This window comes from Zosterops lateralis, assembly GCF_965231275.1.
Source record: "Zosterops lateralis genome assembly, chromosome: Z".
Classification (NCBI taxonomy): Eukaryota; Metazoa; Chordata; class Aves; order Passeriformes; family Zosteropidae; genus Zosterops; species Zosterops lateralis.
Genome location: NC_139800.1, coordinates 17755486 through 17782930, shown reverse-complemented (window position 1 = coordinate 17782930; position 27445 = coordinate 17755486). Strand labels below are relative to the sequence as shown.

Genomic DNA, 27445 nt, shown 5'->3' with positions numbered 1-27445 from the left:
GAATACTGAAGACATCTGGTGCAAAGATTTAGTGTGTTGAAATTTCACTGAGTATAATGGAAAAAACCAGCAACTTTTTTTTTTAAAGTTGGGAATTTAATATGCCACATTTACTAGAAGATGAAGATGGCATATCTACCTTTGTTTGTAGAGAGCACACAAATTACAGTATGTCACCAGCTTATTTCCATTTGGGAACTATTCATAAATGGTGCTCATTGGAAGACAGGCTCCTGCAAAAACTTTTTGCATTCCTTCCTCTGACCTCTCTGCAACTCAGTTTCTCCTTCATCTTCCACAATGTTTTTTGCCATCCACCTTTAAACAAAGCCCGCTAATATCTTTGGGTGTTTAGAGAAAACAAGGTGTAACTAAAACCATGGAAAACCCTATCACTGAAGCAAACACTTCCACGAAAAGATGAGAACCCAAGGCAGGCATTTACCATTCCCTCTTTCGGTAGCAGAAGATGCTGGCCAGCACTCCAAGCAGCACCACCACTGCCACGGGGATGAGAATTGCAATGATTAATCCTACAGCTGAGGGATAAGAAAAAGAAAAGACAGTAAATATATATCCAATATTACCAGCAAGTTTAATGCCTTTTCTAACGTTTCCAGCAATTAAAGACCATTCCATTAAATCAGCTAATGCAGTTGTCTGCAGTGATCTACACCACCACCCTTCCCTTTTGCTGGAAGAGCAAAAGTTCACCCATAAACAAATTCAGTGATAACTACAGGAATCAGCATATATTTCTCTCTGATTGTTTAATTACAGAAGGCCTTGTGTGCAGCACAAGACTCATTGATACTATGGTTCTATTCTCACTAAACACTGGCATTACATTTTCATGGTACCTGAGCTGGCCAAGTTTTGGGTAATTACTCTTCTAGGCTAACAACTAATTGCATAAACAGCATTGTCTTTTACATGTTTTACAATACTTCCAATCCCTGGGCTTTATCTCCAATACATCCCCACTGCCTTCCTCCATTGATATTAAATTCCTCAAGCTTGATTTTTCATGTATTTTAGTTGCACCCCAGTGTTTAGTCCTTCATAGGAAATACTCTTTTTCTCTCGTTCTCCAAAGTCATTATCTTTTTTGTTTTTGTAACTGTCTTTCTGTGTTCGCTTCTGTCAAGGGATCAATAAAACTGAATTAAAAGCAGAGAAGCATCTGTTTAAACTCTGAAACTGACAAATAGTTACACGATGTCTTTCTTCCCATTATGTATTAGAAGATATTCATCATGGGAAACCTGACAAAAACAACTGGCTGTTTCAGAAAACTAAGCTCAGACTCCACTACATTTAGTAGCAGGTTAGAAGGTGTTTTTAATACATACATTACCATGAACTGCAAAGTAGTTGTAATAGGAAAGGATCTCTCCCTCACTCTGAGCTGTACCAATTTTTGTTTATAAACAACTAACCAAATAAAGGGAAAAATTAGAAAGTAGGCCCAAACTACCTAAAGAACCAGAAAAAAAAACCACCAAACCAACAAAATAAGCTCAGCTTTATATACATCATACAGTCCCTGTGTTAGAGACAGGGAAGTGTCTGAACAGGGGTAATCAACTTACAGTCCTCCTTTGTCACTACGTAGAGGCTGTTTGGAGGGCTCAACCCACCAGCAGTGTAAGCTTGCAGTTCCAGCTGGTAACTCGTTTTGCCTTGAAGATCAAGTATTTTCATAGACTTCTTTGTTAAGTCAGTGATATTGTTAACTTTGAGTTCTGGATTCCCTGTTTGTTTGGAAGAAGTTAGAAAAGCATAACTTTGTAAGAAAGGATTCAAAAAGACAATCTTATCTTTAGCAAAACTTTCTTGAAGTGAGCAGATGAAACTTGAAGACAGTCCATGTACAGGAAAACTGAAATAAAGAACCCTAGCAATGCAGCTTGCTCACACAGCACCACAAGGACAGGAGTGTGGTGCTGCTGCTGCAGATTGACTTAATTTCCTTACCCCCCACCCCGCTTGCCCTCTTGTGAGTGTGAGTCAGGCTTCACTCCTGACAGAACAGACACTGGAAGAATATACCCTAATAAATATGTAACCTCCCCATCTCATCTACCCAGGGTATCTGAGCAGAGGACAGCATGACACATTGCCACTTAGTCACGGCATTACTTTATGGCCCCAGTGAGACAGGGTTTTCTCTAACTTTGCTTTATATTAAAAAACAATTGTGCTAATCACAAAGGGAGCTGATTATTTTAAATGCCTTTGTCACATATCAGGGGCCAATTATAACAGTGAGTAATGTAATGGAATTATTATTAAAGCATCATTTTCATTAAAGTGAAATTAAATTATTAAAAAGTAAAAAAGAAAGATGTAAGCAAGAAATTTTCAGTCTATACAATTAACTTACCTGATTCTGAAAGTCTAGGCTTTAAAACATCTTTTTCACCTTTTGCAAAGGAAAGAAGATATCCTTTTAAAAACCCTCGGCATTCATCAATAGGAATGTCTTCCCATTTTACCAGTATAGAATCTGAAGAAGTTTCTTCAACAATAAAATTTGGTGCAGTTTTTGGAGCTGTAGGGAGAATTATGAATGAAGAAACCAGTAAGAAATAAGCTTATCATAAAATGCTGAAACCATGTAAGTGTTTCATCAGTTTTATTTCGGATCTAGCATTTTCCAACCTATTCCTCAAGACTCCTCACTGTAAAGTACATGTGAAAGACTTAGCAGGAGGAGCTACAAAAATACAGCTATGTTGAACTAGTGGTTAGTAATTACTGTTGTATTAGCTGCTAAGAGATGCTAAAAGAAAAAATTCTCTTTGGTCAGCCTTCTTACAGACCCATACATGTGAATGCCCTTCTTCCTGTAACAAACCCCAAAAGATTGTATAAACATTCAGAGGATACATATTAGCTTTTACAGGCTTTAACTCCGTGACTTCATTGCTCGTCTTAAAATTAAAAAGACTCCACATTTCTACCATCTCAGCTTAAAAGAACTACTCTTAGCAGTTTACACAAGTCCTTATTAAAAATACCTGAAGCTTACTGAAAGTGTTACAGCAGATAATGCATATGATTATGTATAATGTCAGGACTTAGCCTGACATTTGGCTTTGATCCTGCAGGCTGAACTCATGTTTAAGAACACATCCATTTTTCTCTTGATGATTATCTGTCCAAAGGCAAATCTGAAGTTTTGAATGAATCTGTGCTCTTCTGCATTTCTCAGTTTCTAATAAGTTTCTTCTGTACATCCAGTGCATTTTTAGTTTCTCAAAGTCTTTATATCTTGAAAGCTTCTGTCTGATTTGTTCATAATACACATGGAAAACTCTTCTGGGAAACCTTTCATAATTTTTGCAGATACAAATGGCTGAAAATTGAGTTTCTGGTAAAATTGCTTTAACCTAACCTCAGCAATGAAATAACGCCATTTCCAAGGACTCAGATTATGTCAGCAGCTCAAGTTTTCTAGGCAAACTGTTTTAGCAGAAAACACATTAAACTTCAAAGTGAAATGAGTGCTGTAGTTACAATACAATACAGCTGTAGTGTTAAAGGGTAAGGTCATGTCCAGACACCTGGGAACCGAAAGCATTCAGACACTAATGTATCTTCAGGCAGCAAAGCTCAACACTGGGTCAAACTCCAGCTACCCAGACAGGGTTGGTGTGGGATAGAATACAAGTGCAATTCTCAAAGTGGTTTGTGCTCTAGGATCTAGTTTGGATCCAAAAAGTGTTTTCAGACAGAAATGTTATGGATACACTTCACATTTGCTGAGCTGTACCAAATGTGCTTAGAAGTTTACTGGGACTTGATGAATTGAAAAGGTTGCCTCCTTTTGTGTAGAAGAGATCACAGCAATGTGGTTCAAATTATGGCTGTGCATTGCTGTGACACTTTGTGCCACCACACAAGCTGGAAAACACAGGGTTTTGCATATGCTTGGAACCCAAAGTGGCTGGAGACGTGTTACAGTTATACACAGAGAACAAACAGAAGTCAGTAGTACTGCACGGGGATTCTGGTGTCAGTCTTCTTCTGCCAACGCTGAGTTAAAAATAGACATGGACTAAGTACACTTTGAAATCCTGAATAATAAAAGTGTACTTACGCAGCTCTTTCATATACCCAGTTACGTTTTTCAACAACTGATAGCCCATGGATTTGCAGCCATACAGAGAAAAGTTGTATCTCACACCAGGTTTGAACAGAGCTGCAAGAGAAAACTGCTGTTAAGAATATTTCACTTCAGAAGAATGACGCTTTTACAGTTCACATGACGCAGACATATAAATATGTATTTAAAAAATTACAGAATATAATAGTATAAATACCATCGCTTCTTGTAATTTCTACAAAAGCTATGGCATCAGATGTGGTTTAGAAGCAGTAACCAAATCTAGCTCCCAGAGAAAGTTTAGTACTAAACAAAGAGGATTCAAAACAAGCTACTCAAATTGCATAAATTGCCCTTTCCATGGGGAAACACAAATTGAAGTTACCAGAAATAATCCCCTTCCTTTCCTCCCACAGCAGCCATGTACATTCTGTCTCCTCAGAAACACAAATGCATTTTGAAATAACCATTAAATAGGTTTAATGGAGTAAAAGGACAAAAGATATGCAGGAAATTCTCAGAAGTGACAGTGAAGCAACTTAGCAATGAACTTCAGGTCTGAACTGACTAAAAAACACAGTCAGTCATCAAATTTATGCTTTCCATGTCTTTAGTGGCAGCATAGGTATTTGATGCTATAATGTGTAAATAATTTAGCACTTTCTGGGATTTTCTCAGGGCTGCACACTACTTTCAAGACTTTTTCTAAACAAGATACCACTGTGAAACTACACAGAAGTCAGCTGGCTTTTGCAAGAGTTCAGGTCCAGCCTGAGAGATTCTCCTAGCAGAACTAAGAGCAGAAGTGAATTTGCCAGCTTGAGGCCAGCCCTAGCAGCTGGAAAATTCACACAAGAGTCACATTCTGCAAGAACCATCCCAGTGAAGAGCTCAGGAGTAAAGCAGTGCATCATTGGACAGACACAGTATTGTCTGCTTAAAAAAACCCGATCTTCAACTAGCACAAACGGAAACAACATGGACACAGTGTTACAGACAGAAAAACATATTGCCCCCACCCTCCCAGGTCTCACTCCCCTCAACTTTCCTATGTACACAGCTCCAAGTGGTTTTCTCGAATGGAGACTTTAATACTAATTCTTGTAAAAGGCAAATACATATCCTTATAGACAGCAGAGGAAAAAAAATCCCACATCTTTAATGGCTTCTCTCTTTCCTTTTCTGCTGCTACTAGTCCCACCACAGCTGAATTTCATTTCCCTGATCTGCCCACCAGCATCTAGAGACCTGGAATGTGCCCTGTTCCAGGAAATTTCAATAGTTGACAGCAAGCCAACACATGGAGGTCACACTTAAAAAAAATCTGCCTTATGTAAAAACAACGGATTAGTCTTCTCCCATCCTGAGCAGCACTGTTTATGCTTAGAATCCAAATAAAACCCCAACCTCTAGATTAACCATTATGCATTAGGCTGAGTTAGGAAATTGTGGGGAACAGCTAGAAGAGGTAATTTCAAAACAGTTAATAAACACAGGATGATAAAAGTTAAGTGAAGACTGATATTTGGATTTGGCAAGACTGTGTAAGAAATTAAAATAAACACAGTACCAAGAAGAATTTCATTTATTTACACAAGTACACAGCAATCAAACAATCTGCAACCTATAGCTTCATGCTGCTTATTCCACTTGCAGCTCAGGATCTCAACCAGAAAGACTCACGAGAAATCATTTCTGACTTACCAGATTTTATCACTGCATTTGTTGTATTTGAAGGGAATTTCTGCCAGTCCACACTACAGGGTTCAGACCCAGATGAATGACACCATTTTACTATATAGCCACATGTCATGTTGGGGTAAGAGTCCCAAGAAATATTAATTCCATTCCCCATTGCCATGGCCTGATCTGTTGTGACATTGTCTGCAACAAAGATGACACAAAAATCCATCAAAGAGCAGACACTTATCTATAGTCCAAGATGAAAGAAAGCCTTCCAGCCACAGCACAATGGCTTTATAAACGGTAGTCATTTCTATGAATGAGAGGCACGAGTGAACTGTGAAATTCGAAGCAGTGCACTCAGCTGAGCTTTCTGGAGTGCTCAAAATCAGACATAGCCTGCAGCAAATCCCTCAGCCAGCCTTAAATATGATGACGAGAAATGCAGCAGCTCAGGACTGGCTTAAAAAGCACTTTTTCAAGGTAAAGATTTACAGCAGATGTCAGGTTCAAATATGAATTGACACCAATCTGGCAGGAGCCTCCAGCTATAAATTCCTGCTGTCGTTTCATCCAATGGTTTGCTTTGTGTTTCTTTCAAAGTGTTTTGCTGTCACTTGCCCAACCACCGACATTTTTCATGAAGACCATATTTCATGAAGAATCAAGAGCAATAATCATGTCCCTGATGAACTTTAGGGAGGCTTCAGTCTACCAAGGGTAAATTATACAAGAATGGGGAAAAAAAAAAGAAAAAAGCTTTGCCTTTAGTCTATTTTTCTTGTTTCTAATTATCAAAGGTGTAGCTGCCCTTGAAGTGATAAGATCTGGGAACAGCTTCTGATTCCTGCAGCTGTCCTCCGCATCTGTCCATCAGATGGGACCCTGCAGAGCTAAGAGATAGTTTCCAAAGGCCACCACAAGAGTGGTGGCCCCATGACAGATCTGCAAAAACAATCTCAGGGTTTCAGTTTTCCTTTTTCTGTGTTCTCATTTAAGCTCCCCATGGAGACTATTATTCCATTTTATTAAAGCCATAAACTATGGAAGGCTGAAGGGCAAGGAACATTTTTTAAGAATTAGTGCTATGAAAACTTTACTCTCACAGATGCGCTGGGAATGTGAAATTACTGTCTATTTCTAAATAATCTTAACATACAGTTAAGTGTACAATTGTTTTGCAGCTTGCTCATGGCAAGAAAAAGACACACACACAAAAAAAGCAAATCAACTTCACAAGGGCTTTGAAACTGTCTGCAGAAAAACTACTATGCACCTATGCAATATGTAGTAAAACTATATTCCTATGATGCTGGAAAAAGATCATATTTCTAATTATTCGACTAATTTTTTTCTATTTACAGAAAAGTTTTTTACTGACAATAATTATGTACTCTCCAAAAAGTTCTTAAAAACTCCACACTCTATCTTATTTTCTGAACTAAATGACCAAAAATTCACCATGGGCAGGACTGCTCATTTTGATGTATTTCTGTAATATGCATATATTACACTATCTACATACATACAGTCTGCAACTTAGACTAGAAGAACAAATAAGTACTAGCACTAGAGCACTAGTGTGGTAGTGGAGTCTGGATCAGCCAGTTCACACGCCCCAACTCTCTACAAAGCACTTTTCAGAGATAGCAACAAAATAATTATGGCAGTGTATCCTTTGTTTGTGTTTTTAGTTTTCAGAAAAACCTCAGCAGATCTCCCCCCTCAGACCCTCTGCTCTCTTATGGACATTAAAAGCACTTACGACTGCACAAAGGAAGCAGCCAGAAAAGATGTCTGGGCAAAAAAGTCATCCAGTTCTTTGAATGAGTCATCTTGTATGACTCCAGTCAGTGACTCAATTCCTATACCAACTTGGGAGTGAATCTTTAATGAGAACAAGTTGGGTAACACCAAAGGGAACCTCAGACATCTAAGAGAAAGCTATAAATAAATGCAAAGCTCTAGCTGCCATCAGCTATCCCACACCAGAAATCTATTACAGAGACCTCTTTGACTCCCAGAGTCTCACTCTTTCTCTGGTGAAAGAGAGCCATAAAAGCATTTCAAATCAACTGTCCCATATGCTTACTTTTCCCTCTAAAGGGTAGACTAAGAATATACTACCGGGTATTTAGCACTGGTGCTGTGCTCAGTTCTGGGTTCCTCAGCACAAGAGAGACATGGAGCTCCTGGTATGGGTCCAGTGGAGGGCAACAAAGATGCTTAAGGGTCTGGAGCATTTCTCTTATGAGGAAAGGCTGAGGGAGTGGACCTGTTCAGCCTTGAGCAGAGGTGACTGAGAGGGGACCTTATCAATGCCTGTCAGGGTCTGCAGGGAGGGGTCAGAGAAGGGACCAGGATCTGCTCAGTAGGGCTCAGCAGTAGGACAAAAACTGAAGCACAAGAAGTTCCACCTGAACATGAGGAAGAACTTTCTGGTGCAGTGACCGAGCACTGGGACAGGTTGCTCAGAGAGGTCGTGGAGTCTCCTTAACTGGAGATACCCAACTGCCACCTGGACAAAATCCTGTGCCCTGTGCTCTCTGATGGCCTTGTATGGGTGAGGAAGTTGGACAGTGGGCCCTTCCAACCTGACCTATTCTGTGATTCCTTGTTTTGGAGAAGCACAAGAAACATTATATTTGACATGGTTTTTCTTCACACAGAAACAAACTTGTGTTTTCATCTCACTGTGAATCTCAGCCAGAACACATTTCTTCCTATGAGAGATGCCCATGTCTTATCAGAACCTGAGCTGCCAGACAACCAGCTGTGACACCTGTTCTCCAGGTGAGCAATGTGAAGCAGACCCGTGAATGCTCCTGGTAAACAGGCAGAGATGGCCTTGCTGCGTAAATCTGTCCTCCCTACAGAGCATCAGCCAGATCTGGAGCTAAAGGTTTGGGCTTTGGGAGATTACACTGTCTGGTGTGCAGGGACGTGTGGACTCTCAATAACTGCTTTGCAATATTATCTACCCTCCAAGCTCAGTGTTAGGAGCAGAAAATAATTATCTGGCTTAGCTATTTCCCTTTACAAAGCCTTCAACAAGAGTAGCAGTGTTTTAATTGGGAAGCTAAAGCCCTACCTCCTTTTCAAACACTGGCTCCCTAGCACAAGGATGCCAACACTTTACCAACCAGTCCAATTAATATTCTCCTGCAGAGCTCACAGGCAGTGGACTGACAATTCTTGTCTTAAAAAGCCACATAACACCTCCAAAACTTCTGAATCTCTTTAGCACGTAACACTTCTCAGTGTCTCAACAAGAACACACAGAAATTATACTAAGCTCCCTAAATATCAGGGATCTACATCAACACTTTTAAAGCCTCATTCTTGCTCCTGAAAAGTGCAAATAGCTGTAAAGACTGCACATTATCATCTTTATATTATGTAAAGAACACAATTAATTGGTGAGACACTACTCTAAAAGCAAAGCATCATTTTTTTTCCCCACCCAGCAGATTTGTGTGGGGAAATTAACACAAACAAACAAAGCATTATTTTTCAATAAACCAACTCTCCTCCGTATTGTCCAAGCTTTGAAGGTGTTTAACTCTCAGCTGGGAGGACTCACCACTTGGAAGTTCCACGCTTGTTATCCTTGAAGGGGGAGATGAGCCCGCACCGTTTCTGGCTACAACTCTAATTTCACAATCACTTTTTCCAAGTTTTATCTCAGTACTGTTTGAGGGTTCAGGGACTGTTTTACGCTCCAGTACAGTCTCTAGCTGGTGGCAGGACACTTCATGAGACACTATTTTTCCATTGGTTTCAGAAAGGGATAAGGGCTTTGAACAGACAAAGTGCACATTAAAACCAAAATTCAATATAAAGAAGACATGAATTTACTATTCCTATCTAGTCTGATGACTGTGTAAGACTATAAGGCAAAAAAGCAAGTCAAGTGTGACTTTGAGAATTAACATGAAAGTTTCTAACTTTTTAATTTTCAACTGAGACGTATAAAACACTTAATTCTTCATGTTAAATGCTTCTCAAAGCAATGTTTAAACTATAAAACTTTAATAACATTCTTATTTGGGGAAAAACATTTGTCTCACTGAATGGTTCTATAAAAAGTTAAGAAAAGCAGGCTGTTTTATTGACTATAAATTCCACTAATTTATAAATGTGTAAGTAAACAGTTTTTTGTACAGTTACATTACATGTTATTATATCGTCCTATCTACCTTCCAGAAGACTCTTAGGCTTTCACCAGAAGGACTTCTCTCTCTCCAGATATCTGGTCCTCTTGCAGGAGCTAAATAAAAAAAATAAGAGTGTTAGTTTTTTCCCCAGTTGCACAGTAGACAATTTGCCATCTATTGAAAAGTTAGGGGTTTTTCAGATGACTAATTTTTAAATATCTATCTTCACAATTTAACATTTTATCACCAAGAGCAAGATGAACTTACGGGCTTCTGATGTTGTCTGCTCCACCCCCCTGCTCCAGTCACTCCACCTCCAGAAGTGGTCAGCAGCCGAGCAGCGCACCCTGAACTGGTATTTGGTGTCAGGGTGCAATGCATTCAGCTCAGCTGTGTAAGTTGAGAATTTCCGACCAGGCACGGAGACATTGTGCTGTTAAAAATTTACAGAAATTGACGTGACACACATATTTTTTTTCTTCTAGATTATGCTGCTAGTCAACACCTAAAAAGGTTGGGGTTTTTGTTGCCCAAAAATACTGACAATGTCAAAGCTGCAGTCAAGTCCTATGAAGAAAATAGTGGGGAAAAAATGTCCCATGCAGTCACCCTAAACAATGAAAAACCCTTCAGAGATCCACTAAGATAAAGTTCTATACAGACAGAAATTGAAGAATACAGTAGGCAGCACCTTTGAGATGTAAAGTGTGAAAAGGAGAGGCAACACAGATGATTCTTCAAGAGGCTGAGCTCTGCACACAGTAGCAGAGAGTTGTTTTCACTCTATCCCATTCAGTCCCTCTCTCTCCCATATGCAGCCAAACTGTTCACATGGGGAAGGCAAGGATTTCACCTCTGGTGTTCAGAGCCCACACTTCCACTGAGCACATGCACATCAGACTGTGAGGACAAAGGCCTTTTTTCTATGAGACATGTACAGAAGCACACTAAAGACAGTCTGTTTGAGCAGGATGTTTATCATGCAGTCTGCTCCCTTCATTTTTCCTTTAAAAGATAGTATCCAGGTCTTACCCAGATGATCTCAGCTCACAGCTCTCATGACAGGACTAGTCTCTCTTACTATTCTTGAAGTGGTGTGAGTCTACGGAGCATTTCAGTTTCACAATTTCTTAAACAAACCCTAAGACTGGGAATATTTTTTTACTGAATCTAATTATAACACATGTGCATCGCAGCTTGCAAAAACTGGACTCCAAGTGAGTCTAAGATGCAACTAATTGTGCATTTCTAAAGCCAAATGACAACTTGAATAAATACTAGAAAAGCCAACAATCTCTCATACGGATGGAAATGCTTCTGAAAACATCCTCAAAATGCCATGTAAAACCTCATAACAATTTCACAGCTACTTTTGTGACAGGGAACTCCTGGAGTTTTTTTATTAAGCAACCAGCAATGATATAACAAAGCTACAAAAGCTTCTACCAAGCTGTTTGTTGCATACAAAATATCTGTGGGTAAGGGCTCTGATACAGGTGAAGGGAATCAAACGGCTGTGGAAGTGTAAGTCCTAACCCTCTCCCACCATCCCAGATGACTGGTGCAGTAGCAGGGTTCACAAATGAGTGCATTGCCCCAGGTTTTGAGCTGCTTGTTGTTTGTTGCATACAAAATATCTGTGGGTAAGGGCTCTGATACAGGTGAAGGGAATCAAATGGCTGTGGAAGTGTAAGTCCTAACCCTCTCCCACCATCTCAGATGACTGGTGCAGTAGCAGGGTTCACCAATGAGTGCATTGCCCCAGGTTTTGAGCTGCATGTTCCAAAAATATCTGAGTTCTTTTTGCAGTACCTAATCTCTGGTATTACTTAACACATGTTATTACAGAGAAAATATAAAAGCTTAAGGATTCCACACTCAGTAAGTGCTTTGAAAATATTTAAATACTCTTACAGAGCATGCACCCTATTATTTTGGAGGCATGTACATAACGATTATCTTCAGTCTTAGCTGCATCATTTCTGTGGCTTGATTTGCATTATTCAAGGCTGTGCTCAACAGCTGTGCCCAGCTGGCAACTAAGTGCAGAGGGTAACAGAATACTGTTAAAAATCAAACAAGCATTGCAAAAAGAAGTCTCTGAGGTTAATGCACTCAAATTAAAAATTCAGGCTCTGTGAACCAAGACCTACCTGAGAATTCACTATGTGCCTACTTGAAATGGTCAGAGATATGTATGCACAAAGAAACTGGGGGTAAATCTCATGCCAGCTGAAAATGCACTTCTCATTAGGCTTCCCCAGTGAGACAGGTCACCCCATGCTAAGTCAGGCAATACAAAAGAGGATATATTCATATCACCTACACTCAGTATCTGATGCTGGTGTCTAAATTAGTATTCTAAGCTCCTCTGACAGTCAGCAGAGTAAATATGCAGTTCCAGTCTATGATGCAAAGCACCAGCAGCAGCTGGACACTTGACTGGATGAAAATCTGAACCTCACCCAGAAATACCAGCTTCTGTTGTGCTGCTGAGGTCCTCACTGGATAGATCCCATGGGAGAATCCTTTCCTATCCTGCCTCTACATCACTGACATATGAGCAGGTTTAGCAGCTGCCTATTACGGCCACATGGATGTCAACTGCTGACAGCAAACAAAAAAAAATGTTATCTGAGGGAAAAAAATAAAGGGAGAAATTCAGATGCAGAATTCAAGATCTGAAACAGCCAGTGTGGGAGTCTACAGGGCAGCAATGCATACTGGAACAAGAGTGTGTTAATACAGCTTGCACCAGGAAGAACAAAGCACAAGGAGTGTTACCTAAAAGACCAGCATAAAGCACTATCCAACCCTTTTGAGTACCAAATAATACGGTGCATAATTTGACTTTTCTTTAGTGTTCAAAACAAAACAAAAACAAACCAAACCAACCAACCAACCACAACAACAACAACAACAACAACAAAAAAAAAAAACCCACCAAAACAAAACAACTCCAAAACCCCACAAAAAACCCCCAACCAATCAAAACAGGCAATAACAGAGATGAGTAGATTTTTTTCTGATTTTAGTAAATGAACTTCTACTCATTACTACAGTAATCATTTAATAAGATTGTCAGAATGAAGCTCTTGATGAGAAAAGAATTTGAAATGTGTTTAGTTCAGTGAAAAAGATCAGCATTTGTTCCAAAAAAATTATCTTTTAAAAGCAATGCTTACCAGTTTTCTGTCAGAGTGACTACTTGTAATTTCAATTTGACACAGAAGCCTGATCTCAGCAAAGCTGCCATTTATAAACCAACGGAGTTGGATGCTTGTGGAGTTGTTCCCAGTAACAGTTAACTTTTCTGGGGTTTTTGGACGAACTTAAAAGAGAAAGAAAAAAATCTTCAGTTATAAGAAAAAAAAACCATTTACTTTAGTTCAGAAAAATCTTATTTTAGAAGATCAGAGAGAATCAGAAGGATAAGTGTTTCAATCAGCAACTCGAAAAACTGGTGCTGGGAAAGCACCTATAAACAGTCTCATTCCTGACTCTCTTCTCAACTATCAAACATGGAAACAGATTTACTTAAGACTGAGTGTCACGCACATATGATAAGGAGGTGAGACACAGAAAAACGTTTTTCCTCCTACTAATTTTATCAAAAATGTGAAACACCAGCTATTTCAGATGACCACAAGTGATGGATTAAATTTACTCAACTTTGCTCAACTTCAGTGATTTTTTTTAGATAGGACTTAAAATCTGCAGCCCAGGACAAAGGAGGATTCCTAAACAACCCCATCCCAAAACTCACAGAAGTTTTCAATAATATTCAGCACTAACATTCACAGCTATCAGAGAAAAAAATATCTGCTGGTGGATTTAGTCCAGATATTTCAAGGAAATATGTGCTATGCTTTGGAAATTAAGTGGACCGTGCAGGAAAGAAAGAAAAGGAAACAAATAGGAAATAGCAGCATATCACCTGGGTGTGAAACAGCCCAGTTTACAATTAACATAAACAGATTATGCTTCTCAACTTTGTCAATTAACTCTGACAATTCTAATCTCAGGCTAGTTGAACTGGGACCTGAACAAAAAAAATTGCATTATTCTCATATTTAATTCAGTTTCTTGAAGAACAGAAGAATACTCTAACCAATAGGAATCCCTGAAATTTCAGCCATGATTGTGGAAGAGAAAAGGGTGGTGAAGGCAGTGCTGGAGAGGTAGTCATCTTCCTTTCCCTTTTTAAACTGGAGGTCTAATGAGACAAGTTACTTCTTCCTCCAAACCCTGACAGCAGATGATCATGGCTATTACCGATAGCATGCAATAGTCCTGATATTACCTCTGTCTTCATGTTTTTTTTTAATGCTCCAAATCCTGCTGCTGTAAAACTGTTTAATATTTTGCCCTATGAGCAGGCACTGAAATACAGGGTCATTTACATAGAGGTTCATAAAGTTACAGTTAAAATTTAATTGTGGACGTGTCATAGAATATGAAGCAAAACATAAACTTGCCCAGAGAAGTTGTGGATGCCTCATCCCTGGAAGTGCTCAAGGCAAGGTCGGATAGGGCCCTGAGCGACACGATCCAGTTCACGGCAACCCTGCTCATGGCAGGAGGTGAGGCATGGGGAGTGTGTGTGCTGTCCTGGAACTAAATGATCCTTAAGGTCAGATGGCTAATTATTAGATCACATATTAGCCTTTATCATACAGCACTCTCTCCAACATGGCAGCACTGCTGTTGAGAACTGGCATCTCCCTGTACAGTTCATCATTGCCTCATGACATACCTTGAGTCATTTACAAGTTCAAATTATTGAATATGGCAATAATCTGGTCACTATTAAGGAAAATAATGAGAAGTATACCATGTCAGAGCTCTTCACACCCAAAACTAACAAACAGCATGCAGGAAACATCTTTTTTCCCTTTGTAAGTCATAAATCTTACCTCTTTGAGTTATATCAACCAAAAGAGATGACTGTGCTTGCCCAATAGGATTGGAGACACCTAATATGAAATCATAGGGTTTTTGATCAGGCAGTACTGGAAAGCCACAGACATGGTCTTTGTTCACTTCACTGACTTCGCATGAAACATTTTTACCAGATGTTCTACAAAGTAAAGAGGGGAGGGTAAAACTTAATTTTTGAGTAAGTTAATTTCTAGCAACAATTCAGAAGTCTAGACTGAAAACATAGTACAGAACAATGGATTCAGTTCACATGGCTTACAGAATGATTTGATTGCAGAGGCATATCTAACACCACAACGCAGGTTAAAGTGGCATCAGTCACTTGCCCTGTTCTCATGTGAAACTCTCCTCTTCCACTAGCTTAACATTTCCATACTTCTCAAAAGCCTGGAAAACAGGGAGGTCCTGTAAAACCACCTCACAAGTCACAGCTAAGATTCTGATTTAAAGTATCTTTGTTCAGATCAGCATACATTTGCATTTAAAGAACTTTCTTAATTGCTTTCTGAACTAGTGAGATGTTACGCACATTGTCTTTCTATCAGCCCTGTCAAATATGAACTAAGGTTTGTTACCTGGAATACATCCACTAGTCCCAGTTGTCTCAAGACCAGGAGAGGCAGTCTGATAACAGACAAAAACAGTGGTGGATCTTCAGGGAAAAAATCTAAATTGTGTATCTGCGTGTATGTACATATGTCTGCTTTAACTACAATCTGTGTAAGCCACTCATTCAGTAGCACAATTTTAACTTCTTCAGGCATTTTTGCTGTGTTCTAGCTGAGCTCTGAGCTCATTGCACCCTGTGCTCTACTTCAATAGTTCATGTGGACTGACAAAAAGGATGAGAGTATCTCAAAATGCATCACATTAATCTCACAGCTTTGCGTTGAGCAAAACAAGACTGGACAATGTTCTTACTTATAAGATGAATATGGGCAGTCAGTGACTGAAGATCCTTTCCTGTGAATACCTGCCATGCTTTGTCCACCTCTCTGCACCCTACCCAGTGGCTTTTTTAGCACTGGCACTCTAGATGACATCTGTGACTGTAACTCAAACCTCACTGCCTCCGGCGTGCTTCTGAGCCACCATGAGATTCCATTTCTCATTATTTTGTGTGACTCAGGCCTCTCCTGGCTTCTTTCCCTGACTGCTCCTTTGGAATGACACAAGAGCCCTCCTCTCACCATGGGAATTTTGTTAACTCCTCACTAACTTCTAATCACATTCCAATGTTTCTTCTTTTTTAAGGCTTCACATGGCCTGTCCTTAAAGACAATGTAGTAGGACATTAGTTGACTGCCTCCTGAGGGTGAAACCAGCTTTATTTGTCTTTTTCAATGTTTTATGGATAACATTTACTCTGCTTGTCCTAATTCTTAACAGCAGGAGAACAGGCTAACTGCTATTTTCCCCAGCGGCATTTGGGAACACGACCTGTCTTACAATTGTTTCTCAGGGAACTTCTGTCATCCTGCTTAGCAGAAGCTCAGTACATGTCTGAAATGATCTGACTCAGGTTTCATATAAAAAAATAAAAAATTCTTGACTGACTCCTAGGATCTCCCTGTATTTTCATACTGGGCTTTGTCTACATGTTGGCAGCAGCATGATACACTAAGCCCTTTATCTAATTGTGGGTTCATAATGGTATAAACCTTTGGGAAAATTCACCTTTAATTCCCATTGGAATTTTGCAGGGCTAGACAAGGGTTTTCCAAACTTAGTTTAGGTGCAGCTTCCTGAAACTCTTGGAAAGTATTTTAGGCTCTAAGATATCACATTTAAATAGGTATGGTGCAATAAGTCCTAGGCAGCAATGAAGTATTCCAGCTGTATTCTTTTATTCCTTGTAGTACTGATTAATTTTACCTTTCAAACAAACTGTACGTTGTTCTTCGATCTCCATACAGTCCACTGGGCCTGCCTGGTTTCCAAGTGCATTTTATTATCAGAAAGTTGGGTGTTTCACAGCTGAGGTTTTGGGGACTATCAGGAGCATCTGTAGCATGAAAGGAAACCAAAACAGTTAGCTGATGTTTTGCCATTCTAGTGTGACATTTGGGTTACTGGCTTCCTGAAAGCATTGCTCTTTTGTTTTGCTGGGTCTAGATTGCATGCTTCACAAATACATGGCAATAGTTATACCCCAACCACAGGAGTAATATGCTTCAAAAAAAAAAAAAAAAAAAAAAAAAAAAAAAAAAAAAAAAAGACAATAAAATAATTATCAGCCCCATCTGACTAACACTTGACTCCAGAATTCTAAGTGAGTGGGTCATCTGGCAAATCACATGCAAACATGTTCACAAGCTCCAGGCTCTGACCTGGAAGTGTTTCACTGAAACTCTGCCAAGAGTTTTCTGAAATTCTGAGCATCAGTTCAGCCACTGAGCAATGCAGGAATGCTGTTGGCTGTGCGTCACATTTTCTAACATGCCAGCCCCACCACTGCTTTGAATTCTCCAAACAAGTCGTGTCAAGGAAATGCTCTCTTTAGGATGAATTCCACACTGAATTTGAAAATTAAAGCAAGCCCTGAATGGCTCATTCTCTTCACCATGGCTTTGGAAGTGTCCATCTTTTCCTTTTAAGTCTTGCTCTTTGTTCCCATACTATAGCAGCATTGAGTGCCTTGCTGGAAAAATGGGCAGGGCTCCCAACAGAGAGATACCCTCTGGTTACCCATGCCAACATGAGACTAGGGCAGAGCACTTATTTCAGGTCTTGTACAACTGAGGTGTATGAAAATGGAAGGGTGTATGCCAAAGGTAGAGCAACAATACCCACATATCTTCTTCTCTCTGCCCTACAGAAGGGGAACTAAAACACAAGGCCACATTGCGAGGCATAGTTCAAATTAGGAGCAGTGAGCCAGAAAAGAACAAATGTTTTGCTAGACCTAGGCTTATCCAAAGTGTTGGGCATACATATTTACTCCCCCCACCTTTTCTTCCGCTCACCAGCAAGAGGGCCATAACAAGACCTGTCCCCCCTAAGCAGGTACTACAAGAAGCACTGATAAGAAACAGACTTGGCATCCCATCTGTTTAAAAAAAACATGAAGGAAAAACCTATGGGATTGTCACAGATTTCATTCTTGAACCACGGACTTATTTACCTGGTAGATTTTCCCACAAAAGCAAATTCTGCATGAATAATGTAAAAATGATATATCAGTGGGAAGTCATAAAAGGCTGAATTCTGTTTTGCATTTCCTAGTGCACACTTAACAGACCAAGTCAACGACAGGACGCACTGGCTGGAGATCGGAAGACGCTTTCAAAATTCCAATTTCTCCTGTCCTTTTCCTCAACTCCAAGGACTTCAAGTTCAAATATAGGCATTTGTAATGAGAAATGGGATTCTAATGAGCAGCTATTGAAAGATGATAACTCTCAAATCCTTGTGAAGAAAAACCACACAAATCTTTAAAATGACCAGTTATGGGGAAGAAGAATGAGGCACATTAATTCACTTGTTTTAATAGGTATCTGTTTCTGGAACATATGTCTGAGCCCTGCATGGTTACACAGAGAAGATACACAGTGAGTCAGTATCTTTAAAGAAAATACTGAAAGGATGTTTTACAAGAATGTCCAGGAAAGAGGAATTATTGCCTAGTTTCCTTTGCTGCAATTAGCTCCCAAGGAGCTTCTGCCTTGGATGAGTATCTTTTGTTGTTGCAAATTTAATTGTTGACTGACTGATAAATGAATGTTTGCACTTACAATTCCTGCTCTTACTCTTACCTAGTCATGGACTATACTAGAACAGATGTAAACCTAAACTGATAGAGACTGGCAGAGGCAGGGGTTGAATATCCATATGGCAATAAAGTAGTTGGCATTCCAGATCAGGAAAAAGTACCTCTGAAAAAGAGACCAGTGAGAGAAGCACTGGGCCAGGTACTAAAGAGGGCTTATATGTGTACCTTCTCATCCTTCCAGACTTGGTGTCTCCTTCATGAGCTGGCCTTTCTACAGTGAAATCAAACAAGTACAATCCCCAGTTCAACTTCAAAACAAGGGACAGGAGGGAAAAAACCCACAACAGTACAGTACAAAAACAATACAACAGTATTCTAGCAGAACCCTAAGAGTCTCAAAACAATTTTGATTTTCCTAAAGTTAGTAAACATGATACATACATCCTACAAACGCGACACTTCCTTCCAACCCGTTTTCGAGTCTGCACACTACATTTGTCCCGCTGCTATTTGAAACACTGGCATTTAGCACTCTGATGGCATGGCTTCGACTGCTCAGTCGCATCATTTTGTAGGATTTTGATCCATAAGTCATATTTGTTATGCGCTGGTCTTCTTCATGGACACAACAAAACGTCAAATCTGAACCTACAGCCACCACAGGGTCCAGAGGAAACACTCCACTCTCACCGGGCTCAGTATCTTTTCCTAGCAGAGAAGGAAGAAAACGAACAAACAAACAAAAAAGAAACCTCATATGAACAATTTGCTATAAACACAGTGCTGATCAGCTAAAATGTGACTGAGGAGCACTCCAATGCATATGAATAAATGTTTGCTAGGTTTCATTAACTAGAGATTGCATTATTTCTCTAATCAAAATAGTCTTAAAGAAAGCAGCCCATCACTGCCTAATGCTCTTCCTCTGACCTTGGCTTAGTTCTTGTAAGAAATAAAAGTCCATATGGTTGCAAGGGAGCACACATACCAGGGATCACTTTTTCTGGGCTCCAGTCACTCCAATCCTTGGGGCCAAGAAATTGTGTTGCATTAATGTAACGGCGAATCTTCACATAGTGTGATGTGCACTCCAAAGGCATATCTGACGTCCAGTTCCAAGAAAGAATGACATCTTCATGAGTCAGTTTTGAGTAGTAAGTAACCTGCAAAGTTTTTGCACCAAGAAATCAACTAAGAGCTTATGAATACCTGTTAATAATGACATATAATCTCCAAAGTGTCAACAGAATGACAAATCAGGTGAGGTAAATAATAAAATCCTCACAGATTATTGGAGTGCTCTACCTAACTTTCAGTTGTGCTGTGAATTTACCTGGACAAAAGCCTAAGTTGCTAAACAGTCCACCAGCTAGGTATCCTGTCAGCCAGAAATAACAGAGGGCAGACGTTTGAGGGAGAGTAGGGGGATTCCTAAGCATTTAAAGAGGTATATTGAATCCATAGGCAATGAAATATTCCAACTTCTCCAAAACAGAACTCTTCTAATATTAGTCCCAGGCTGCACATTTCATCTTTTTTCTAGTATTAAAATTTACAGCACAGAGCTACAAACAGGCCTGGAAGAACTCTGGTTACAAAAAAAAAAAAGAAAAAAAGCAAGCTGAGCATTCAGAGATGACCAAGACTGGAGACACTGTTGAAGATATAGAGATAAAGGTGTAAAGTATCTGCCAAATTTGTAACTAAGTTCTAATTACAAAGCCCCTACACCAGAAAAAAAACAACAAGCTTGCTGTGAGTAAGTTCCAACAGTACAGTAGCCAGTGCTCCCAGTGAAATTTAATAAGAAGTTACCTGCCAGAAGCATGACTACACTCAGGTCCTCCAAAGCTCTACTGTGTTCATCATTCCCAGTCTTTTTCAAGTGACCTCTCAGAACATCACCAAGGGCAAAAACTGTACAAATATTTTTCATAAAAGAAGAAAGGGACTTACTTGTGTGACTACTTCCATTGCTTCTTTTCGGAGTATCTGAATCTGCCAAAGGGCATCCAGTCCATATGGGAAGTCTGATCCATTATCACTCCACTTCAGATTTAATGTGGAAGTCCGAAAGTTAGGCATTAAACTAAGAATGTGTGGAGTGTCAGGAACAAAGGCTTGAAAAAGAGGCAGAGGAAAAAAAAAAAAAAAGCCATGTTCAGGTCATTTGTCAGCAGCATCAGCCCTACAGTTTAACAGCCACATCTCTCTGCTCTGAACTGGCTAGTACCAATACAAACATGTAACTCATCTTCTGTAATTAGAACAAGGCTCTGTGGTTACTTGAGCATGAGAGTTCTCAGGAAAGCACAAGTGTTGATGAATCATCAGGTAGGATTCTCTTTTAATACCTCAGCATGTATATGAGTGAGTAACTGATAGTGAATATGACTCTTCGCAATGCATAGTAGGGAAGATATCCCATCTTTCCCAACCTTCCTTCAATAGCACAGTGATAAAGGAAATATGGTGGCAGTCTTTGAAGGGTGTATGAGAACACTTCTAGGGAGAATGGTGGAAAAATATCCCCAAAAGACGTATGTTTTGGAGACCAGTAGGGAAGTGGGGACTGTGGACTTGCAACAAAAGGGAGACTGACGAGGAAGGAGAGAAGCAGCACAGGATGGAAGAAGCTCACGTGAGGTTCTGAAGATCACAGGGAAAGTGATTTTAAGGTACAAGAAGTATTAAGGACATGAGATCCTGATGGGGAAAGGACAGGGAGATTAAACAGAAGCATCTCTTCTACAAATGTGATGTGGTAAAGCAAGAGATTGAGAAACAGGGAAGAAGAACCTTGGTAATACAAGGGCTATGGCAGTTCATTTGGGCTGGTGCAAGCTAAAACATTTTAAAAATGTGTGTGATATATCCAACTTCAGTCCTAACCAAGGATCTTCGAGCTTGCAAAGTGATCAGCACAATCAATACACTGCCCACAATAACCTGTGATGAACCTGAGACTCATCGTGTTGACCAAATATATTTTGAATTGCATTTTGTTTAAGTTCTTGAGCTGCTCTTGACTGTAAACAGAACCATGGATAAGAAATGTTACTGACATTAGAATTTGACTACACTGAAGGAGTAAGCAGGTCAAGATTGGAATAAACTAGACCAAGATTGGCAGATTGTGTCACTGCCATTTTCTGTTTACAATTTTCTTCTTTGCCTGGAAGAAGTGGGAAAAAGTCTAATTTACTTGTGTATGTAGATTAGTAATTTGTTCAAATGCTTCCTAATTTATAAGTAGGACTAAAACAGGCAAAGAGTGATGGATGTAATATTGTATTTTGTTTTCTTCCTGACATTCTGCCCTTGATTTTTTCTGCTATGAACTATGGGTAAGAGGAGTATTCGTCCTCTTCAGGGGTTAGAGAAAACAACATATGATATATGGAACCTTCACATGGAGTCAGCATATCAACATTCTACATACAGGAATGCTGCCAAATAAACCTGCAAGCATATACACATCTGAAGAGTTGGTAAACATAGCATAAAGGCTTTAGGTACACACACTTACGACCTGATACTTACAGATGTCTTTCTGGTGAATTACAAATTCTTTGGTAGCAAAAGCAGTTCCAGAGCTTTTGATTGTCACTGTGATGGAGCTCTCTGGGATTGGAATCTTCATTCTTCTCTCCTTAGTTTCAAAACACATTTGAGGGGTAAGGTCACTAAAAAGAGAGGATTAAGCAGTTATTTCAACTGATAGGAAGCTAAGGCAAGTTAAATCCTATTCTTGCACACTAATAAAACATAAATTCTCTGTAATAAACAGAAAGCTCCATATCAAGTTTGCGAAGGGGTGAGACTTGCTTGGTCTTTGGTTAATCTTAGATTAATGGCATTCCCTCATCTTTCAACTCACTTTTATCATAGTGGTGGGTTATGCACTCGCTGCATAATGCAACCAGCTGGTTGTTAAGAGAATACTTCAAAGTGAAAATCTTGCTTTTAACCAAAATCATAGAATCGTAGAATTGTTCAGGTTGGAAAAAGCCTTCAAGGTCATCAAATGCAACTGTTAACATAGCACAAGCATTATGTTCACCATTCAACCATTTTCTTAAGTGCCATATCCACATGTTTTTTGAACACTTCCAGGAATGGTGACTCCACCACTTCCCTGGGCATTCTCTTCCAATGCTTTACAACACTTGTGAAAAAAAATTTCTTAATATCTAATTAAACTTGAGGTCAACAAAAGACACGTTTCTGAAATCTAGTCACCATGATCAACATTTCAAAATAAGGAAAATAAAAACCTCCAAACCAAACCTAATTGTATTGTTCCCTCCCTTTGTGTTTCCTGACTCACTCTCCCTCCATTTCTTTCCAAAGTGAGGGCATATGTGTTGAAAAAACAGGATTACCACTGGTGTCCACATCTTAGAACAAATCTTTTAACTCTTCTGCTGCTCAGGTCACAGAGAAAGAGCAGAGCGCAGGGCAGAGGATTCCTAAGATCCCAGGTGAAAATGTAGCCTGTGCTTAATGTTTGTGCAGTGCTCAGCACAATGTGATCTGGCTTTTGTCTTGAAGATGTAGATATATACAGGAAACAATAATGCATAGGTCAAGTCCCTTTGCTCATTATCACTGATATGCAACTAGAAAGGCAGAAAGTTTGGAAAAATCCAGACCTTCCTCTTGGGGGAATGACGGCAGGAAGGAAAGCAGAGAGAACAATGCCAGACTTCCTGCTGAGGGACTGTTACTCACTTATGAACTGGAACAGGACCCTGGAGCTCCTATCAGATGGAGTCAAGAGTTTGGTTTGAACTCTTAAGATTCATACAAGACTCTGGGCTAGCAAAGGACAGCTGAGACTTGAGTGCTCAGAAAGACTGTTCCCTCTTTGGTACTGAGATATTATTAGAGGACGCCTGGGCAACTGCAAAACAAAACCTCTTTCTCTCACGGATGTCTGCACCAAGCTCATCTCAGACTCTCTGCTTCAGGGACCCCAGCCCGTCCTGCTTTCCAAAGGAGAAACAGCCGCAGCTACATGACAGTTCTTGTTCAGAGGGCAGTACCTCATGAACTCTGCACTTCTGAACTCTGGCCACAGAGTCATATATATGCTGTCTTTTAAATAGAAATGATAGCTGGCAGTGCAGCAGGAATAATGAGACACAGAAAATCAAGCATGTAGGTGGACTAAGTGCAGCCAAGCCCTGGGACCCCAAGGAAAAGTCTGGGCTGCCTGCAGAATTTACAGGAAAAAAGACAGTACAAATATCTGGACTAAGGGCAGGATCAAGATGCAGAATGGATTTGAACTCATCCCTAGCACATGATAAGTATTTGGCAGACACACAGCATGGGGAATTGAACATGTAGTTCTCATTAGCGAAAAAACACACAGAAGATTTAAGGGGTTTTTTTAAAACTTTTCTCTAAATTCTCAACTTGCATTCACTTCAGAAAAGCTGCTTCAATTATGAAATAATTTTTATGTTTCCTCTAATACAGCTTAAAATTTATGAAGGTTATAAGACAGCTGCTGAGAGATTGTTCATGTTTTTCCACACGAAATCCACGTGAATCTCAACACTTGTGTCATATATTCTACTGCTTTGGCCCACAGCATCAAGATTCATTGCTTCCAACTCTCATTTCCTTTTGGACTGAACCTGTTTTGAAGACATCCCTCATGAAAACTCTGAGCAAGGGATAGGCAGACACACAAAGAAGTCTGAGTAAACAAGAGCATCTTCCAGTCCTTTGAAAACAGCAAAATGATTTTGGCAGGCAAACTGTTAGCATGGAACAACTTTGCCAGAAACTCTGCCATTGCCTGAGTTAACGGGGCCTAGGGGGAGCACCACCCAAGGAAAACTGATGGGGAGATGCTAGGAAACAATAGCATCACAATTTCCATGGGCAGTGACTAAGGAAAAACTGTACTTTCATCACAATTTGGTATTTTTTAGCCAGGTATGTGGGGGGGACTTACTTGGTAGTGTAGCAAAAGTCAATTTGTCCATGTCTTCCTCTAGAGGAGAAGTCCCAAGTACAGAGCATTTCTTGTAAATTGTGCGTTACACATTTCAGATTGTGGGGGTCCCCTAGAGAGGCTGAAATCATTTAAGAAATACAGTCAAAAATTGCAGGTCAAAAATAAGCGACTGTAAACCAACTGCTATTTTTAACATCTGTAGCCATTCTTCTTACATCTTTATTGCATGTATGTCTGGCCAGTTGTCCTGGGTTGCAGTGTAGGATGTACACAAAGTATTTATTCTATCACCATCTTCATGAACTGTTGAAACCAGGTGGGCTAGTGTTTTCCCAAGCCCCCTGCCTTTTCTGCTAATGGCCCATTAACGCCTTTGGGGTGTTTTCTGCTAATGACTTCTGGGGTGTCTCCTGCTAATGGCCCATGAGTCACAGGTAACTCCCTTCAGGGGTTATCTCTGTTAATGGGCCATCAAGGACACATTTCACACTTCTCATGCTATTGTGAGGTGCTCTGCCCAGGGGGAGGAGCCAAGCATTCTCACCTGGATATAAGCTGGGATTTGGGACAGTGCAGTGGGCATTTATCCACTGGATTCCCTGAGGACCAGAGCTCCCAGACCTCTCTACAGGATCACTGCTTCAGGAAGAGCACCTCACCTGGACTGCTTCCACCATCCTGCTCAGGTTGTATTCTGACTCTGTCAGTGATCCTTTGTGTTATTGTATTTATTTTATTTTACTTTTACCTTTTTACCTTTCTTCTTATTAAATTATATCTCTGACTTGGAGCCTCTCATTCATTTTGCTTTCAAAACCACAATACCAGTATTTTAAAACTGTTGAATGATTTGTGTGCCTGATTAGACAACCACAGACTCACAGATTCTAGAGGTACTTGAGATCTGAGTTCATACTTATGTGTATAACAGAGGCAGTTGCCTCTTTCCACAATATCCATTCCTTGCCTAGCCTAATAAGCAGGCTTTGGGCCAATGACAAAACCACAAGCTTTGATTTTAAACTAATGAGATTTTTGCTCTCCTTCATGTCATACACGGAGGGCAATTAATGACAGAAGGGCAGTTAATGATAATGTGTGAAATGGTTGAAGAGAGCCAACATATACAGCAAAAAGGTCTCAGTGCAGACATTTACACCAGTGCATATGCAGACCATCAATGGCACTATGGAGAATTTAACAACCAGTTTTGCACTGGTTTGCAAGATACTGCTGGGTGCTGGACAGCAGAGACCAGGCCTGGAACCACCTCCATCCCTAGGATGGTGTGGGGCAGAGAGGTGACAGGTTTTGAACATACATATAGTAGGAAAGCAACACAATTACAAGGTACAGAACCTACAGAGAAGAAGTAGTTAGTGCATTACATTGCAATAAACTTACCTATCTCTTGGCTATACATTAAGCTTCTTAAGCATAAAATAGCTAGTGCTAAAAGGCAGCGGAGGCTTGAATTCTTCCACATTCTTCTACTGTTTGTTTTAAGAATAGCAGCTTTAAGCAGGAGTAAACATCATCTTCCAACAAGCTGGTCAGTTCTAAAATTAAATACAGAAATTTAAAAAAAAGACCAAAGTTTTAAATTCTGGACCTGGTATACCACAAATGTCACTTTTTGTTCCATATACTTTTCTTCTTCAGTATTGTTTCCAGGTATAGCAACTCCTTTTCCTTCATCTGACAAACAAATCTTTTCTCTGTTACAAAAACTCCTTGATTAATGCATTTTCTGTAAGACATTTCCTCAAGAATCAGACATATAACATTCTACAGTTCATAGGTACTCTTCAGGACTAATAGCAGAAGAGAACAGACATGACAGAGTATTACTCTCCTAGGATAAGCCTCTTCAACTTAGACGAAATGTCATATCTACAAAGGATATTGTATATTGTGAATGGAAATGTCCTCTGATTCATTTATGCACTTAAGACCAAACACACCATCTGTTTTCCTCTTTCCTCTGCTCAATTTCCAAAAAGCTGTGATTCAAAGCTATGGGATGCCTGAGACATTGCAGAACCAGATCTGATCACCCAGGATCACTGGTTGAATCCAGTGTTAACTAATAATCCCTGGAGGAAAAATAATGGGTAAAAAGAAGAGAGCTATTTCTTTATCAAAAAGTACTTGTTGCTGCAACTACTGACCTTAGAGTAAAAACTTATCTGGAATATTATGTTTAGTGTGTTCACTGAAAATTAACAGGTTTCTTGTTTTAAAAAGAGAAGCTCAGCTGTTCAGCAGGACCCTGAGAACACACTCAGTTCCACTCACACATCAACCACCTTCGGATTTTGTTGTGAAAGGGAAAAACTGAAGGAAAATCTATCCAAAAGTTTAGTCAATACCTGGTGCATGGTTTTCCTGCTACCTGAAATCCGTGAAGACATAAGCACCCTTCCAGAGACCATAACTCTCATGTAGCCAGAGGTCTTCTCTCAGCAACCAACAGCAGGAGCTGGGTCAATCTCATGTGAGAATATGATCAAGCCTACCTGTCCTACAGAGTAGCTCTGTTGCCATTTTGTCTAGGCTCCTACTTTGAAACGCTCCTGATCTTGTCCCAGAAATATCTTCGAAAGCCAGACGAACATCATCAGACTAACAAACTTTGTCTAAAAGCCTCGGTAATTTTCAAAGAAACCCCCTTACACTGCAGTTCCCTGCACCACTAGGACTGTGCTCCCTCATCCCTGCAATACAACCATGTATTTTTATTAGTTTGGTTTTTCATGCACTTGGGTTTTTTGTTTAAGGAATCTTCCCTTAGCGGATAGCTGGAAATGCATTAAATGCTCTTCTGTCTGTTACCAATTTTCACTGCACAAGGAGAAACACAGCAG

The 27445-nt window shown here is 39.9% G+C and overlaps 1 protein-coding gene across 4 annotated transcripts in view; it reads right to left on the bottom strand.

Annotated features, from left to right (window-relative positions):
* The window catches only part of LIFR (LIF receptor subunit alpha), an 88695-nt gene that overhangs the window by 8417 nt on the left and 52833 nt on the right, over positions 1–27445 (bottom strand). For all 4 annotated transcript variants that reach the window (XM_083883311.1, XM_083883309.1, XM_083883310.1 and 1 more), the window contains 17 exons: positions 25983–26137; positions 24576–24696; positions 22148–22290; positions 20561–20724; positions 19593–19767; positions 19046–19312; positions 16768–16897; positions 14868–15031; positions 13137–13282; positions 10219–10384; positions 9994–10064; positions 9378–9591; positions 5816–5995; positions 4106–4207; positions 2387–2554; positions 1593–1754; positions 446–539 (listed from right to left, as the gene is read on the bottom strand). In XM_083883311.1, the coding sequence (XP_083739437.1) occupies positions 446–539; positions 1593–1754; positions 2387–2554; positions 4106–4207; positions 5816–5995; positions 9378–9591; positions 9994–10064; positions 10219–10384; positions 13137–13282; positions 14868–15031; positions 16768–16897; positions 19046–19312; positions 19593–19767; positions 20561–20724; positions 22148–22290; positions 24576–24696; positions 25983–26064 (2549 nt within the window). In that variant the 5' untranslated portion in view covers positions 26065–26137. The remainder of the gene's footprint in view (positions 1–445; positions 540–1592; positions 1755–2386; positions 2555–4105; positions 4208–5815; positions 5996–9377; positions 9592–9993; positions 10065–10218; positions 10385–13136; positions 13283–14867; positions 15032–16767; positions 16898–19045; positions 19313–19592; positions 19768–20560; positions 20725–22147; positions 22291–24575; positions 24697–25982; positions 26138–27445) is intronic.